Source organism: Rhinolophus ferrumequinum, chromosome 5 (genome assembly GCF_004115265.2).
Source record: "Rhinolophus ferrumequinum isolate MPI-CBG mRhiFer1 chromosome 5, mRhiFer1_v1.p, whole genome shotgun sequence".
In the NCBI taxonomy this organism is placed as follows: Eukaryota; Metazoa; Chordata; class Mammalia; order Chiroptera; family Rhinolophidae; genus Rhinolophus; species Rhinolophus ferrumequinum.
This window is the reverse complement of record NC_046288.1, coordinates 28,699,693-28,718,519: the sequence shown is the minus strand read 5'-3', so window position 1 is coordinate 28,718,519 and position 18,827 is coordinate 28,699,693. Positions and strand designations below refer to the sequence as shown.

Here is an 18,827-nt window from a genome sequence, read left to right as displayed (position 1 = left end):
AAAAAGCCGAGCTACTCATTTAGCTAATGGAATCATTTACTCATTTAGCTAATGGGATCTCTAAAACTATGTGAAGTGATGTGGAAGTGTGTCCTTTTATCAAAGACCCACAAAGAATGACTTTTGATTTTACTTAAAAAAGTTAAAGTACCTTCTGGGGTGATGAAAATGCTGTTCTGGGTCTTGAAAGGAATGTGGGTTACAGAAGTGTATATTCACATACATTTGTCTAGACTAATTGAACTAATATTCAAGATCTGTGCATTTTACTGTTTGTAAATAATAATTCAACAACAAAAAAAAAGAAAAATAAAGCAATGAACTTGAACCTAAGATTTATCTCTGACCTACATAATATGGAAATAGCTCCCATGATGTTCTTAAATCCTTACACAAACACAGTTTTTTCTTTACTGACCTTTTTGCCTGTAGTTCTTAATCTGTTTTGAGCCTCTGATAATCTGAAAGACATTATGAACCTCCTCTCTAGAGACACAATATTTTGCATACAGAATTCAGGGAGGTGCTAAAACCTGTCCTAATCTGTCTCCTTTCTCTCCAGCTATTATGGCAACATTAATTTTTCTGATGAGCTCCACATTTATTTTCTAATCCTATAGATGTACTCTTGGATAAAACTACACAGACATTCAGGATAAGTAAGTACAGGTCCTTTATTCAATGAAAAAAATCTATAGTTTATATATATTCTATGGTTTATTCTTTTTCTGTTAAACAGTGACTCCAACAAAAGCTTTATTCATATTTGTAGCATAATTTATATTAAATTTAAAACCATGGCATTTATAAGAAATTCAATTAATTAAATTCATATTCTTAAAAAAATAAAGAAGTTCATGTTGACGCCTATAAAAACTGATAGTGTCCTGAGAAATGGGAAAAGCCTTTGTTTCTTTTATTTACTGAAACTGGAGGAAGATCCTGGAAACATGGGAAACATGAATATAAAAGTTAATCATTTTCTCCTTTAAATCTAATTTCAAATGCAGCTAATTGGTTTATTTTTAATAAAATAGAAATCATTCCTGATTTGGAGATAAATTTTAACCAATAAATAAGTACGGTCAAAGACAGTAAAGATTTAAATGAGATTTGCTAAAGCATACCTCAGAAGCATAACCTGAATAATCTGGAATATCAGTGAAGACTACTAATAAATAAAAGATAGTTCCTTTCAGCTCAAATTTGGGTTAATATTATCTTGTAAAAACGAGTTACTGAACTGTCAATTGGAAAACAACTTTTAGTCTCACTACCGACTAATACATTGCAGTAACAAAGACAACTCAAAAAACAAAGTAGTTTAAGACAGTGACATAATTTCCTTTCACTCAGACACTACACAATTGTGGATGCTTAACAGAATATGGCAATAAAGTGCACTAGTACTTACAAGAAGACTATTTTGAAGAGTGATGGTTGAAGATGGTGAGCTGAAAATACACATTAGCTTCCACTCCATACTTAAAGTGATTAAAAAAAAAAAATCATAATCCCATAAGGACAAAGAGAATGAAAAAGGAGATGACAACAAAAGTTTGGAAATTAGAAAATAGATAAATAACTGAATTAATACACCTAAGGAAACCTAATCCTAAAGCAACCCAATTTACACCACAGATCCCACAAAAGGTTCAGGAATTAGTAGGATACTCTGGAAGTGGGAGTGAAGACGGAACAAGACTTTCACAGACTATTTAAGAAGGAGTTATACACCCAGAGTCCTATGCAATCTACTCAGTGGGCTTCTGTACTACCCCCATCCTGAGAAAAGGTTTATTCTATGAAGAGGGCAAAAGGGAGAGGGTGTTGGGATTGGGGATACAGCCACAGGTGCAGACAGATGCATCGTGCTTAACACCGGAAGATGAAGTGAGTTTGAAAAATCAATGTTGATACTCCTAGCCTTCCTCTTCCCTGCCCTGCAGGATCTATGAAACCTTGCAGCCAGGAGAATAATCTCCAAGCAAAGACCAGAAGACCTTTTTTCTGACAAATCTGACCACACCACATTTAAAGACCTAGAAAGATATTTATTCTAGGATTTCTTCCAGGAAAACAGCCTAGTGATTTTACCCTTCAGCAAAACTCAGTTGACATAACCTCCAAACACATATGTACACAGAGATTACAATTAGCTTTTTAGTTGTCGTAGAAGCAGAAAGCAAAGGGTTACCAGGTACTTGAGGAAATCCTCTAACATGAAAGAAGACACCAAGATAGGACAAAAGCAACTTGGAGGATAAACAATGCAGAAGAATAAAAATGCCACGCCTCCAAAAGAAACTATTCATGTCCTCAGTGATAGGAAAAAAGTATCGCTTCATGAAATAAGAACCATACACACACACACACACACACACACACACACACAAACATACATGAAACTACACGACTCTCGAAATTTTTTTAAATAGTAGCAGACATGAAAATCATAATAGAAACAATAGAAATAAAACAGAAGTAATCTCTCAGAACACAAAGCATAAAATAACAAAAATATGGGAAAGAACAAAAAGAAAATCAAGGACCAGTCTATGTAAAGTGTAATACCCAAGTAATATGAATTCCGAAAGATATGACAGAAACACAAGAAAATATTTTATTAAGAAAATACTTTATCAAGGAAATAAACCAGGAAATTTTCCCAGAATTAAAAATGCCTTTTTAGATTGAAAGAGAGACCTCCAACTCAGTTGATGAAAACAGATCCACACCAAAAGACGCCATTATTAAATTCCAGAATAATATAAAGAAGACCCTATAATAGTCCAAAGGGAAAAAAACAAGTTTCATTCAAAGAATTAGGAATCATAAAGGCACTGGAATTTCTCAACTGGCGCTTAGATCCCTTATAAATTAAAATTAAAATTCTACGGGAAATTATTTACAACCTAAAACTCTAGACTCTGACATAATAACAATCAAGTATGAAGACAGAATATATTTCTAGATACACAGAGTCTCAAAATATTTACATTCCACGTAGTGCGGCTGAGGATTGTTTAGAGAATCTGTCCCCACCAAAATAAGAAATAAGCCAAGAGAGAGGACATGAAATTCACAAAACAGAAAATCCAAACCAAGAGCCATGCAAAGGGATCCCCCAGAATGAAGGTGAAGGGAGATTCCAAAAATAACAGCTATATAGCCAGACTAGATAATATCAGCCAATACAGACTGTAGCAGGTCAGAAAGCTCCAACAGACACTTATTCAAGAAGATAAAGTCAAAGAATCTGAACATATTCGAAGGTTAACTAGGGGAGTGTTTGAAGATAAAAGACTAATAAGTATATAGAGGAAAAAAAACAAAATATAGAAGGTGCCAAAAAAATGTACACACATTTTAAGACAAGAAAACTGTATTAAAATTGTAATATTCAATATAAACCGATAACAAATGATGAATACAAATCACGCTTGACTTCTGCAATTGCAAGAGGTGCTCAAAGTGGTTACCATCAGTGTCCAGACACTTCTGATTATGGCAAACTACTGCTTGAGCAACGTTGACCAAAGTGTCCACCTGTATACATTTTTTTTGGCACCCCTGGTGTGTGTGTGTGTGTGTGTGTGTGTGTGTGTATGAGAAAGAGAGAGGACATATTTGCCAAGCAATGTACTAACATGCTGAGAAATAAAATATTGAACAAGCCTTGTGAAAGAGGGGAAAACACCTAAATAAGAATTATAAATAATTACAAGTATGCAAAGACAACAAGGTAACTTAACCTCCTTGATGGCTGTTAAAGAAAAAAAATTTTCATTGACACATGTTAAAGATGGTGAGGCCGACTTTATTCAGGAACAGCGAGATAGGTATAGGGACCGCTGCAATGGGAGTTTACAGTGTCGGGGAGAGAAACTGGGTTCAACTCCAAACACCGCATGGGCAAGTGGGAATTTATAGCAGGGGATGGGGGGTGAGTGGATAGAAAATTATTAAGAGAAAACATTGGGGGTAAACTGGGGGTTAGTGGGGGTTCTGGCTAAACTGACCTCACAGGATAACAGGATTCTGACTGAAGACAGGCCAGGGTGATCTGACATCAATCACCTGGGGGACGCTGGAGGAAGAAGCAGCTGATCAGATATCGGGGTTCAGGGGTGGGGGGTAAGTCTGGTTGTACTGACTAGCAGGTTTCTTGCTAAAACTAGACTTTACAAGGAAGTGCACAGATGGGCCTACAAGAAGGTTCAAGAGCCTCACTAAAGTTGGGTCAAGCAAAGAATCTTTGTCAGGGCCTTACAGAGTCTCTCAAGGATGAGGTAGTGCTATATCGAATTCCACGGATTTTTCTTTACTTTATTTGGAATCACTTAACTCAATATACAGCTATCCATCCATTTACCATTCTGTAAAGCTTCTCAAACTTGAAGGTGCTTTTCATCTTATTAAAATGAATTCTAATTCAAAGATTGGGGCCTGAAATCTTGCATTCATGCAAGATTCTAACATGCTTCTGGAGATGCCCAAGCTCCACACTTTAAGAGTCTAAAGCGGACTTCTCAAGAGTTACAGTTATGTACAGATATTGATCTCCTCAGTTCTGGGGCTGGCCTTCTGTCACCAGTGGGCCAAGAATAGCCCTTCCTCCCAATGTTGCTATGTAAAATGACAGTGATACTTTTCTCTAAATGTTAAATGACATTAAAAAATAATAACAACAAAGACAGCACTAGAAACTCTAGTTATCACTAGACAATACAGTCCCAACACCTTACAAATATGTTCCCACTTGAGATAAAGCTCACTTGAGATAAAGTTGAAATACAGTTCAACTGAGGCACATTTTGGTTCCCAAATATCTAGTCACTTAGAATTATATTTTTTGGTATAGTTTGGCTATAAGTTGAAAAAAGAATTATTTCAGTTCTTGATAACTTGCCATTTCCCATATTAAAAATTGACAGTGTTGACAAAGGGCTGATTAAAGGATTGAAGAGACTGGAGACACAGGATCAGTCCTCAAAACAACGCTGTGCTTGGGTTAAGGTAATTCAGATGGTGTCTTTTTCCCCCCTTTCTTCCACCTCCGCCCCCCCTCTGGTTCAAGCCACTGTTTCTCAGTCTAGCTGTGTAGGACACAGCTCCCTGGCCCGTGCTGGTATTATGAGCCTTTTGTTCCCCTCCACCCCCGCCCCCGCCATGGCTGACACAGTAGGTCTTGAGGCAGTCGATCTTTGGTCGTCCGCTCACCAGCTCAGGGCAGCACATGGCAGCCCACAGCCGCTCACGCCAACCTCCGGCTGCTCACGACAGCCCAGCTCCAGGGAGAGCAATTGTTCACAACCTTAGCTGTAGAGGGCTCAGCTCACTGGCGCATGTGGAAATCGAACTGGCGACCACAGCTTTAGAAGCACTGCGCTCCACAACCACCTGAGCCACAGGACCAGCCCAAAGAGAATTCAGTTTTGACAAATTGGTTTGTTCTTCACTGACTCAAAAGTGCAATTTCGAAGAGTTAAAAATAGGAGAGTAGGTTGAATATTTGGCTGGGTGTGGGGAAGGGTTATGGAGAATGGAATCAGGCACACGGGAGTAAAAATATACCCACAGGGAGTTCTTAAACAAAGAGCTATTTCAGTAGTTAAATCTAAAACTAGCAAACAAGCAGATTTTCTAGAGCACAAAGGTCATGCTGGGGCTCATCTGTCTGGAACATGATCTGAGCACTGAGATCCCAGAAAAGTGGCCAGTAAAGACTTTCACCCCTACTGCTCCTACTTCATTATTCCATGTTTACAACTGAATACTAAGTATTTAAGTTATACCATTATCTATTTCTACAAAGAAACACACAAAACATATTCCTCCTAATACCCAACACTACAGCTATTAAACTATTCTCATCAAACTTCAATTTCAGAACAACAAAAGGACTTAGGCAGAAAGATAATGGTAGCAATAAAGAAAAATTCAACCTTTCAAATAATAATAATAAAAAAATAAAAAAATAAATAAAAAAAAAATAATAATAATAATAATAATAAGGCTACTTGGCTATGAAGGACTTAGACTATTAACTATTAGCCAAACAGTATTTGCTTATATTCAAACCCATTTTTTTCCTCTTCAAACTCCTTGGAAAATCAAAGCAGCACTGATACATATGATAACAAACCCACAGAAACTGCCTTCGATTTCAGTAACCAGAAATGATTAATGTGTATATAAAATAGCTATTAACAATCATAGCTATTAACTGTTGCGATATTGATAATGAACTAGGTATCACTACTGCACATAACTAAAATTTACTGAGCTAGGCCTTTTATATTCAGTATCTCTAATTCTCCCAGTATCTCTGAGGTACTGGTCCTAAACACAGGATTCATAGGGAAAACAATTAGATTGCTGTCACTATATGTGTCACTACTATATGTGTCACTACTATACACAGCGGGAGTCACAGCCTGTTTCACCCTTAATATGGCTGCAGCAGGCCCACACATGCTCAGGTCAACAGTAACGGTTACTGTTCTTGAGCTACAAGAGGGTAGCCAGATAGGGTTTGGAAAAAGGCTATATACAGAGGTCTGGGTAAGTGTATCGAGGATAATAGGAGTCAGGTTTCTCACTGACAAAGAAGAAAGTAAAAAATATATAAAGGAAGGAGGTTAGAATGATCCTTGTGCTACAGGCTCAGAATTGCAGATATTGGTGTAAACTCATTCAAAATATATGGATAGATATATATAGGTGTATATTTTCTAGCACTGTCCAATGAGAGGGCCTGGAACAGCAACACATCTGTAGTAATGTGCACACCTATCACCTAGATTCTGGTTTCCAAATACTATTTTCCACAGAATCAAAGCACTCAGAGAAACAGCCAGTTCCAGGGCTGGGGCAGAGAAAATATATGAGATAAACCTGGAACACATGGTTGTGCCAGTAAGGAATGCTCAGAGAAAGACAGGAGCAATTCAAAGGGACACAGAAGCTAGACAGGGATGCCACTAGCCAAAACTGAGACAATTTGAAAACCAAAATAAATAATGGTAGTTACAGATTATAACTCATTAAATAAAATAGGAATCCATGTGCCCCTACTGATATAAAAAAATAAACAAATAAATGGAAAGAGTTAAGTTCTTCCATACAACAAAAATGTCAAGTAAATGTAAAAGCAATGATAGATTTAAAACATTGGCAACCATCATAAGAATAATTCAGACAAGAAACATCATGGGACAGTAAAATCACTGGATGAAAATGGAATGAGAAATGGGACAGTTACATAGCCTCAAAACACCTCCCCACAAAATATTAATTACAAAGAGAAAAAAGACGTACCTTTACACTAGAGAATCTTGATCCTTTAATCAAAGAATCGCGTCCAATGACGACAAGTATACATTATATGCACCTGATAAGATGCTGTAAGAAAAACAAGCATCACTTCTGTGATATTTCTGCCCAAATGCTTAATCAGATTTATCCACAAGGATACATCAGACAAACTCAAACTGAGGGATATTCTACGAATTGACTGACCTGTAATCCTCAAAAATGTAAAGGTCTTGAAAGTCAAGGAAAAACTGAGGAAATATTTCAGTTGGAAGAAGGCTGCAGACACAAAACTGGTTGCATGTAACACATGATTCATGCCTGGATCATTTTGCTGAAGATGACGTTACTGCAGCAGCTGATGAAACTAAATGGGGTCTCTGCATAAGGACTATGTAGGAGTTCTTTGTGCTGTTCTTTGCAACTTACTAAAAATTTGAAAATGTTTCAAAATAAAATTTGAAAATCACTTCTGCAAATGAACAGGTAGGTTTCACAGCTACACTTATAATTTAATCAAATATGTTGTAAAAGATGGCCTTAAGTTAGTTAATTGATCAAAAAACAAAAATGGAAGTTGTACACCTGAAACTAATATAATGTTATGCCAATCACATCTCAATTTAAAAAAATGGAAATGTGAGAAGAAGTTTAAAAGTTCTCTGTAGGGCACAATTTAACATCCTAACGGGTACTATTTTTTTTTCATTTTTTTCAAGAAGTTAACACATAGCTATTCTGCCTCAATACTCCTAATCAAATATACAACTGAAGTATGCCATATGCTTTCATGTATCAGAAACTCCAAAGGTATAGAAACTTTGCAACTACATCAAGGAAAAAGAGTCAATAATGATCAAATAATCATAGTAATTATTTTGCACTCAGTAATATAAAACAAAAGTAATCCTCTATCAGATGGGAAAAGTAAACTAAGGCCAGCCACGTATCTGCAATTCCTAAAATTATAGTTCTGCAAATATGACCATACTTATTTTCACTCCCTTTACCCCACCAAAAGCCTAACATATTAAAGCAGGTTGTCAGACAACAAAACTATTAAGATAACACTTGGACAATAGCCATTCAAAATGTTGCAGGGCTGGCAGGTGGCTCAGGTGGTTAGAGCTCCATGCTCCTAACTCCGAAGGCTGCCGGTTCAATTCCCACATGGGCCAGTGGGCTCTCAACCACAAGTTTGCCAGTTCAATTCCTCGAATCCCACAGGGATGGTGGGCAGTGCCCCCTGCAACTAAAGACTGAACATGGTACCTTGAGCTGAGCTTCCACTGAGCTGCCAGATGGCTCAGATGATTGGAACATGTCCTCTCAACCACAAGGTTGCTGGTTCGACGCCCTCAAGGGATGGTGGGCTGCGCCCCCTGCAACTACCAATGGCAACTGGACCTGGAGCTGAGCTGCGCCTTCCACAACTAAGACTAAAAGGACCACAACTTGAAGCTGAACTAAGATTGAAAGGACAACAACTTGACTTGGAAAAAAAAAGTCCTGGAAGTACACACTGTTCCCCAATAAAGTCCTATTCTCCTTCCCCAATAAAATCTTTAAAAAAAAAAAAAAAGTTGCAGAAGTATATCTACTGACATAAAAAATTTACAAATGAAAAACCTGGTCTATGGACATTAGGGATCCATTTGTATATTTTTATTTTTTTATTTATTTTTTTTTTTTTAACAGAAACATAAATTTAATAAAAGCATGAATGATCTTACAGGGAAGACATTAAACTGAATACAAGTAAGGAATTAGATGGAATGTGAATAATGAAAAAAATCCTATAATGTACATGAAAGCATTTTGCAATGTATACATTTGTATATTTTTAAATACACACAAACAAATCTGCGACAGAAAAGATTAAAAAGTTATATTGCAAAAACAAAAGTTATCTCTGAAGGTGTGATTATGAGTAATTTTTATTTTCTTCCTTTTCTTATCAGTATTTTGTGATTTCTCCAATGTGTATTATTTTTACACAAAAATGGGAATAAAAAATAATTTTAAAGTATTATTTAGATTCAAAGGTTTCTATTTTCTCTTCCACTATTATATTCTTGGTGACCCTTAAAAATAATCCTAGTAGTACAATATTAATACCCAGTAACCTGAGATTTCTCTTAAAAACAAGACCTATCTAAATGCTACCTTTTATATTAATATAATTTTATCAATTATAGATAAGGCAGTATGAAGCAAGCTCTCTGGATCTACACTGCCAGCTACACCACTGACTGGCTACATAATTTTGGACAAATTATTTAACCTCTTTGCCAGTTTCTTCACCTGTAAAATGAGGTTTCCTGGAAGTTATTGAACTGAGTTAATGATTTAAACCACTTAATGCCTGGCACATAGCATTTAGCCAGCTATCATCATCATCATCATCATCATCATCTTCTACAGGTAGACACTAAAATCAGTTAAATCATTTGCTAGAAAACAAACATGCTGTGAAAAGGTAGGGAGGGAGAAGGAGGGAGAGAAAAGAGGTAGAAAAGGGAGACAGACAGAGACAGACACATTAAACACAGCTAAAACACTGTTTCCTAAATTGCTATTCTTTTGAAAAGACAAGTTATTCAGCATAATGCTCAATATATATTTCCTTCCTTTCTTCCTCAGCCTATCTCATTGTTTCTTTCTTTATAGAGATAAACTTGGTTTATATTCACTCACATCCCTAAACCTTTCCAACAGACTTCCATTTTAAAGTTAACCAAATTTGTTTTAACTCTTCCAACTACGTAGTCTTCCATTAGGACATTACATCTTGGTCTTTTCCAAGTCAAATGTTTCTGTGGGATTCCATCAGCCAGAAGTGACTTGTAATTTAAAAGTGCTAGAAACATAAAGAACACTCAACACACCTTTAGAATGACTGTTAAGAGCTCCCTCTGATCCTTAATTTCCCTGAATTTTATATGTATAAAGTATCAAGCGAGGAAAAACCTTAAGTCAAGAGACTTGTGTTCCAATTCTACCCAGGTCAATAAGTAAGCCAGTAACCTAAAGTTGGTGATTTTGTCACTTTAGCAAAAATGGTGAGTAAGCTATGGTACTAGATCCCATCTAGCTTCAAAATTCTACAACCTCTAGTACAAACCTGAAAATGGAGAATTCACAGGCAATTTCATGCCTCCATGCTGTTTCCTTTAACTGAAATCTCCTGTTTCTCCGACCCGGTTTAGAGAACTCTTGTTATAGCTTCCATTAAATATCCATCACATCTTTCATGAAAGGTTCCTCCAGCCCAAATAGAACAAATTGCTCCATATTCTTTGGACTCCATGACTGCATCGCATCTATTACAGATGACTATTTATAAACTATCATCTCTGTAGTCCCACATCTTGTACAATGCCTAGCACACAGCAGGTGCTGAGGTGGTGTTCAGATTTGAGTCTACAAAGTTAAATTAGGTTCCTGTGAAGTTCCCGTATGCATCATCTGGGAAGTTAGCTTAATTTGAAGATACACGGGCCAATCTGCAGCACAACCAAAGCTCTGTCCCAGTCAGATCCAAATATGCAGTGCAAATTTATTCTGAGCATTTGTACAAAAGCTACACAAAGGTATCACTGCTGCAGATGATCCGGACACCCTCTGGGAATTATCTAATCTACTTCACCACCCTATCCAAAAACTTCCTTACTCTACTCTACTTTGTTCCATGGCATTTTAAGACCTCCTACCATATTATATAATTTACTGATGGTTGATGTTTATGGTCACTTACTAGAATACACGCTCCACTAATGCAAGAATTTTTATCCATTTTGTTCACAAATGATATCCATTGCCAACATCAGTGCCTGGCACAATGAATGATGTTTTTTCAACCAAAATTCTTTCCTTCTGTCTTAAAGCTCCCAAGAGTTATGAGTCATCACGTTTATAACCCTATCACATATTGCTCTTATTTCCTCGGTTCCATCCATTTATAGTAGACTTGCAAGTAAGCTTCCAAGAACTGGAGGAACCCATTTGTTATTTGACTCCAAAACTGCAACTCTTATTTTTCTTCTGCTCATTTGTTGGTACAGAAATAACATTCAGGAAACTATACCAAATAACACATAGATGAAATAACCAAAATTTTGTTCTTTCACTTCTGATAATTATTTCTATGAGGTCTTCACTTCAGATTTTAAACTACTAGTGGAAAAAAACCAAAACGAAAAATGTTAACTTTTCTGGATAGTCAGGCTAAATATGTTGAGTATATATTAACTACTACGTGTAACCTGACTGAAAAACTGTGCCCCAAATAATACAAACCCTCTAATGCGCTATAGGAGTATATTAGTTATGTCAAGATATTTGGTAGCTAAATATGCTTCAGGAGAAAACGAACTTATCCATTGCATTTCTGTAATTATTAAATACTGAGACATGTAAAAATAGAGTACTGTTGTATTTGTATTCAGAAAATACCACTCAAACTTTGTCCATCCCCTAGTTTCAGCCAAATATGGTTCTTCCCTGGTTCAGCCCATTTAGCCGAGTTCCAAAACACACAAGCCCATCAACAGCAGTCACAGATATCATCTACATTGTTATTTCGAAGATAGCTTTTAAGTTCTTGAAGAAATCAAACATCAGCAATATAAAATACACTTAAAGTGAGAAGCTTCATGCTGAGACGTCTGGATATGTTGATTCAAACTAAAACAGGATACAAAGACTTTCATAAAGTCACTCAGTTCTCTCATCTATCACCACTTGACAAACTCAGAATCAACTTCCAGGATGAGCCTAAAAAAGAGGTTTCAGAAGCTCAAACGTGTTAGGTAGGATGACAAAAGCACGGCCCACCAGTCACTCTGCATATTAGAAATATTATTAGCAAGTCTACCTGCCGGTTAGCCTTTGATGGCTTAGTTTTGCTTAAACACCCTAAAAAGGATTAATATTCTACATACGTATGAGCAAGTGAAAATAAGGGTTAAATTCTCAGGACTCAGGTGCCAATGTGATGACTAAACATTATGGGAGGTGGGGAAGGAAGAGACTCAGAACAGAAAACAATTTTTAAATGCTATTTTCTCCACAACAGTAAAGGAGTGTATGGGGTGGGTTTCTATCTTCGTGTTTTTATTAGCTTTCTAAACCACAGATTAAGCATAGGTGAATCACATGGAAGCCTTCAAAAGACGAATTCCCCAGGGTGTAAGGTTCTGTTTTTAGAGGACCTTACTGCTCTCTCTCTCTATACCCTCATCTGGCCATTCCATCTTCAGGCCCATATCCCCGCCCCCAACACGTCTGGAAAAAAACGATAAGTGAACTAACAACCAGCACTAAATGTGACGTCAAGTTGGCATTTACAAATGATTTGCAAAAACAACTTCCCAGTGGACTTAATCAAACCAGGACACACTACCCAGACCCTATTTGGTGGCTGTCTGAACAGATAAAGCCCGTATTCTTCAGGGAAGCAAGCCTTAGGGAAGCAAGGAGCTGCTCTGGACCCCAAGACCCCAGGCTGTCACCAGGGGATCCTGACCCGTAAACAGCCACGTTAAGTGTGTTACATCCACAGGGCTGGTCACCCCAACTGCCCACTCCTAAAACCTAAGAGGGGACGTTAAAAGGGTCCTGGAGTGACGGGGGAAAGTACAACGCTCTTCTTCTGTACTTGGGACCCAGAAAAAAGCAATGGGCAGGCGAGACAGACAGGAGACCGGGTACGAGTCCGGATATGGGTCACGCTAGAGAGTAGGAGGTATCTACGCAGAGCGTGCAAACAAACAAGCCCAAGAGAAGAGCCGAGGGAGAGGTTGGCGTGATGGAGAATAGTGGACACCAGAGCCGGGGTTTGTCGGGACTTGGGGTCCACAGAAAAGGAGCCTCCTTGCGTGCTGGTGGATTCCACACGTGCTCGAAGCGGGCCGGGGAGGCGGCGGCGGCGGCCAGGTAGCGCAAGCGCTCGGGGCAGCTTCCGGGAGACCCACCCGCTGGGACACCCGATCCGGGCAGCGCGGGGCAAGGCGGGCGGGGGCCCGCGGCCCAGATCGCCGGAACAAAGCCGGGGCGCGGGGCCTGGCTACTCACAACAAGAAGCTCATGTCGGCCGCGGCGTGGGCTGCGGGCTCGGCGGTCGCGAGGCCTCGGGGCGACAACGGCGACAGCCAGGGAAGAGGAGGAAAGGAGAAAGGAGAGGAAGAGGAGGGGAGCGCCGGATATTCGGCCGCAGCAACTTGTTCGGCTTCGCTACTTCCAGGGGCAGGGAGAGGGGGCGGAAGTGGGAAGCGCACGGCTTGAATCACTCAATGGGAGGGGAAGGAAAAGGAGGCGGGGAAAAGGCCGCTCGCTCTCCCTGGAGAGCAGCCACCGCGGCCGCCTGCAGCAACCCCTCCTCGCCTCCTCTCCAGACCCCTTTGCCCCCACCCCGCGAACTCTCGCGAGAGCGACGCGTACCCACTCCGGCCCTCCGGCTGCGGCCCCCGGACCCTCACGTTCTGGACACCTTGGCAGCCCCGGACCACGCCCCGCGAGTAGGCTGCAGCCACCAGGCCAATCGAGGCCTGTCCACCGGGTTGGTGAGCCGCGGCAGAGAGCTCCGAGCTGCTTCTCAGCAGTCAGGAAAGAAGTGGGCTTCAAATCCGGAATGTCAGGGTCCTACAGTGAGGGATGGAATTTGCACCAGAGTTTTGCCCTCTGTGAGTGCCAGGCAAAGCCTGATGAAAGGTTATGGAGTCTCCCTCCTAGTACATAAAAACAGGAGGCAGTTTCATCTGGTTGGAATGGTCAGGATGTGGTTCTGCCAGACAGAGGAAAGGATTTAAATGGGTTTTCAAGGTCCCTGTCTTTTTATTTATTTTAAAACCCTGAAAACTAGGAGACCGTCAGGGTCCGTCACTGAACAGGCAAGTTAGGCTGTCATCAGCAGCTGGGAAAACAGCTGTGGTGATATACTCAAGGTATGTGGAACATTATTAAATAGATTATAAAGCCTTGCCTTGAACCCTTTAACTATGAAATGCAGGTTCCTCCGTAAGGGGGACTGAATCGTTTCTAGATTCTACAATGGTTTGGTCACCATAGTGCCTAGTGGTTTAAAATAGATTTGGGCCCCATAAATGCTTAATCAGCGTTGCCACTGATGACCAGCCTACCACAGCATTATGAATGTGGGTAGCCATTTATTTTACATAAGACATGTTCATCTTTCTACTCATTACACCCATCAAATCCACAAGCTTTTCAAAGAATCTGAACAAAACTTAAATTATGTGTAGCTATTAACCCACCTTGGGCTAATAGACTTAAAGGAGATGCCAATATGAAATGTGTTCTATTGGGTTTATTCACTATCATTTTGACATTTTGGTAAATCACCATTTTTAAAAACAAGAAAATATTAAAATCTTGAAACGATCATAGGAACAACAGAGGTCACTAGAATAATTTGAGAAGTCTTAAAGGCTCAAAAGATGCTGGAAAGGAGGCAAAAGGGGGACTTAATATAATGAAAGTAATGGGTTTATGACATAACAGCCCTGTGTTCCAGATCTTCATATGTTATTGACTTACTATGTAATTCTTTAAGGATCTTCTCTAAAAGAAAAAGTTGAATTACCACCTTAGGAAATTATGTTTGGGAAGAGTAAGTCAATTAACCTGTTACAGCAGCAGTTTCACGCTCTTTACAGTGAGGGCCTTGGATTATTACATGATCTCTAAGATATCTTCCAGTTCTAAAATTTTGTCAAGCCCGGGGCATTCTTGAGTGACAGGCAGACAGTTCCCATCAGCTCCCTGATTTGGAAGGCTGGCGTATGTAGCCTTGCTTTTGTTCTAACCCAATTTAGATGAATCCTATGATACTAAATCAGGATGACTGGCAGAGGAGAGAATCTGCAAAAATACCCGATGAGTTCTTTATCATACCACTAGGAGAGCTGCCTAAAATTAAAGGTTCATAAAAAGTAAATATATTGGTCCTAAAAATGACAGAGGTGTCATGTTAAAAATACAGAATTCCAGAAGTTAGTCATTTAAATCAAACAATCACTGTCACTTAAAATTATTCAGCACTTCAAAAACACTGTGAAATCTAGAATAAGAGTGAGAGTATATTAAAATAGATATTTCTAATTCCAATTTCCCCTTTACCTATTACATTTCATACACCTCCATTCCTAAAACTTCAATTTCAAGAAGTTATTCTCTCCTGATCAAAATCTTATTTTGTTTATAAATCTTTGTTTATGAAGCAAGAGTCTTAAAATTTGTATTCTATCCACTAATTTTTCAAAGTATTAGAATTATAACATGAATAGAATAGAATGTGAGTGGGTATATGCTCTCAAATATCTTTAAGTATTCCTTTGAGTTACTTTTTTCTTGTCATAACAAATAAGTATGTTTATGTAAATATAAACAAACAAGATAATTATAAATTGCGGTAAGATAGGAAATAAACAGGATAATGTGATAGAGAATAATGGTTGTCATTCAGGGACTCACGCGGGGTCTCTGGTCCTGCTCCCCACATAAGAATGCAGTATATGGTGAGGCCAAAAAGGAACACCCATGGAGCCATAGGGGAGTCATACCACTATATTCTTGCGGGTGGCTGGGTTAGAGACACAGGAGGTAGGAGCCACACTATCCACAACCCGCCATCCACTTGTCTCTGCTAAACAATCTCACTTGGTAGCAATCCGCTTTTCTGCAATCCACAATCCACACTCCACCGCTTGCTAGCTCAGCCACCATCTTTTTGCTAGCCCCCATTTTCTGCTAGCGTAGCTATGGCAGTTATATTAGTGGCCAATGGCTCACTGGTTACAGCTGACGGCCAACTAGCCATAGCTGATGGCCATCCAATCACAGTTGATGACCATTTACTACCCGAGCCAGCACCTTTCCACGTGAGGCTGAGAGCCTGGAAATTGCACTCCTGGCTCTGTCCCCACACCTCTCTAAGGTGGTGATATTTTTGCGGAGACCTGAAGGAAGACAAGGAGCCAGCCTTGCAGAGTGCTAAGAGATGAGCATTTTCTGGTAGAGAGAATAGCAAGTATGAATGTTCTAAGATAAGAAAGAGCTTAAAGTGCTTTTAGAACTGACAGGTGATGACCTGGGCAGGGTGAGCAAGAAGAGTGGTATCAGATGAGGTTGGACATATAGACAGGGCAGGCTGGGGTCACAGGCCTAGGCAAGACATTTGGATTTTATTCTAAAAATATTGAAAAGTCAGCAGAGAAGTAAAATAATAAAAGCATGAAATAAAATAATCTGAGTAACATTTTTATTTTTTTAATTTGGAAAATTTCAAACATGCACAAAGGGGAAGAAATTAGTATAATGAATCCATCACACAGCTTCAACAATTATCAGCTCATAATCCCAGATAAACATTTTAGAAAGATCACTCTCCCTTCTTGTGGAGAATGGACCAGAGGGGCCGACATGTGAGAAGGTAAGCCAGAAGACTACTGTAATAGTCCAGTTCTTTCTCAACAGTTGTGATTTGGTGTAGGGTAGTGTCATTAATGATAGAAAAAAATCTCAAGGTAAAACCAACAGCACTTTGTGATTAATTGATTGTGGGGGTTGGGGACAGAAAGGAGTCAAAGATTACTCCTGTTTTTCTTATTTCTTTTTTTTACTTTAGCAACTGGTGGATGGATGGTGCTGCCATTTAATGAAATAGGGAAGATATGAGTCACAATTTTGGAGTAAAACTAAAAGTTCCATTTTAGATATGTTAGCTTTGAGATGTTTTTTAGACATCAAAGTAGTGATGTCAGGTAGAATTTTGACTACTGTGCAAAGCCTGGGGAGAGATCTGAACAACATGTATGAGCGCAAGAGTCCTCAGTAAGTAAATAGTATTTGAAGCCATAAAATAGGCTTCCAAATAGGAATTTTCATGCCAGATAAGAAGACTTAACAATGTGTTACCTTTAAGCATCTGTGTTTCTTCTTTCTTTACCTCTCTTCCAGATATCTCAGGTTTCTGATCACCATTTACCTCCTTTCCCTCAGGTGTATTTATATTCTCCTTTTCCCTCAAGGTGAGGGTTTCTACAATCTCAAAGAAAATGATTCATCTTACCTTTTTATCAAACAAATTAATCACTTCCAATGTTTTAATTAATATGTTCCCCTACCAGATAAAATAACACTCGTTAAAGCCAAGTTTCAAAATAGTAAATAAGGGAAATTTTCTCCTTATAGAAGGATTCTGGTTTTAAAAAATGAATCAGGAGTATTGAATTATTATTAGAATATCACCATTTTTGCAAACCCTAATAGATTAATGGGTCTGGGCATTGATTACCAGTGGCTGCTAATATCACAACAGAGACAATCACACTTAATGTGTGCTCTGATGGAAGAACATATCATCACCTGTGAAGAAGTCTTGCCAACAAAATAGAACCTGAATCTGATCAAGCCTCTAGATCAAATTTACCAAATTATGGGAAATACAGGGAATAGAAGAATACGGTAAAGAACATGTTAAATGACACCACAGGGATGCAATCAGCAAAATCCAAACTGGGGGGAAATTATGCAGGACCCAATTTCTTCAACAAATGAATTTCAAGGGAAAAATAGAACTGAAGGAAAAACCAGAGGTTGAAAGAAACATAAGAGACATTGTGGGGACAGAACCAGGAGTGCAGTTTCCAGGCTCTCGCCCTCACGTGGGTGTTCACTCAGGTAGTAAATGGCCATCAACTGTGATTGGATGGCCATCAGCTGTGGCTATTTGGCCGTCAGCTGTAACCAGTGAGCCATTGGACACTAATATAACTGCCGTGGCTACGCTAGCAGGAAATGGGGGGCAAGAAGATGGTGGCTGAGCTGGCAAGCGCAGATTGCAGTTAGCACGGTGGAGTGTGGGTCGTGGATTGCAGAGAAGTGGATGGCAGGTTGTGGATCATGTGGCTCCTGCCTTCTGTGTCTCCAACCCAGCCGCCAGTGAGGCTATAGTGGGATGACTCCCCTATCTATGGCTCTGTGGTGTTCTTTTTGGTCTGACTGTGTCCTGCGTTCTTAGGTGGAGAGCAGGAGCAGAGACCCCGCAGGCCGCCCCGCAGACACATGGCGCAGCGAACAGGGTCTCCCGCATGACAGACATTATTAACCAATTGTAAAGTGTGGACACATCTGCATCCTGACTCAAACAAGCTATCTGAGAAAGAATAATAAATGTTCATGTCATTTACAGACAACTGAAAAATCTGAACACTGGATATGTGATGATACTACAGACTGATTATTAATTGTGGTGATGATATTGCGGATATGTTTTTTTTAAGCCCTTTTACTTATAAATATGAAATAAATATTTAGAAATATTTACAGATAAAATAATATGCCAGGGATTTACTTCAAATTAATGTAGAAGGGGAGTGTTGGAGTACAGATAAAATGAGATTGGCCATGAGCTGATAACTGTTGAAGCCAGGTGATAAATACATGAGGATCATTATACTGTGTTATCTACTTTTGTTTAGTTTTGAAAT

The 18,827-nt window shown here is 39.1% G+C and overlaps 1 protein-coding gene across 2 annotated transcripts in view; it reads right to left on the bottom strand.

Annotated features, from left to right (window-relative positions):
* MOB1B (MOB kinase activator 1B) overlaps positions 1 to 13,568 on the bottom strand; it is a 48,585-nt gene extending 35,017 nt beyond the window's left edge. Inside the window, exon 1 of one of the 2 annotated variants that reach the window (XM_033106212.1) lies at positions 13,393 to 13,568. In XM_033106212.1, the coding sequence (XP_032962103.1) occupies positions 13,393 to 13,406 (14 nt within the window). In that variant the 5' untranslated portion in view covers positions 13,407 to 13,568. Of the gene's footprint in view, positions 1 to 7,323; positions 7,370 to 13,392 lie in introns of those variants that run through there. The other variant, XM_033106214.1, reaches the window with a different exon arrangement.
* Positions 13,569 to 18,827: the final 5,259 nt, after the last annotated feature.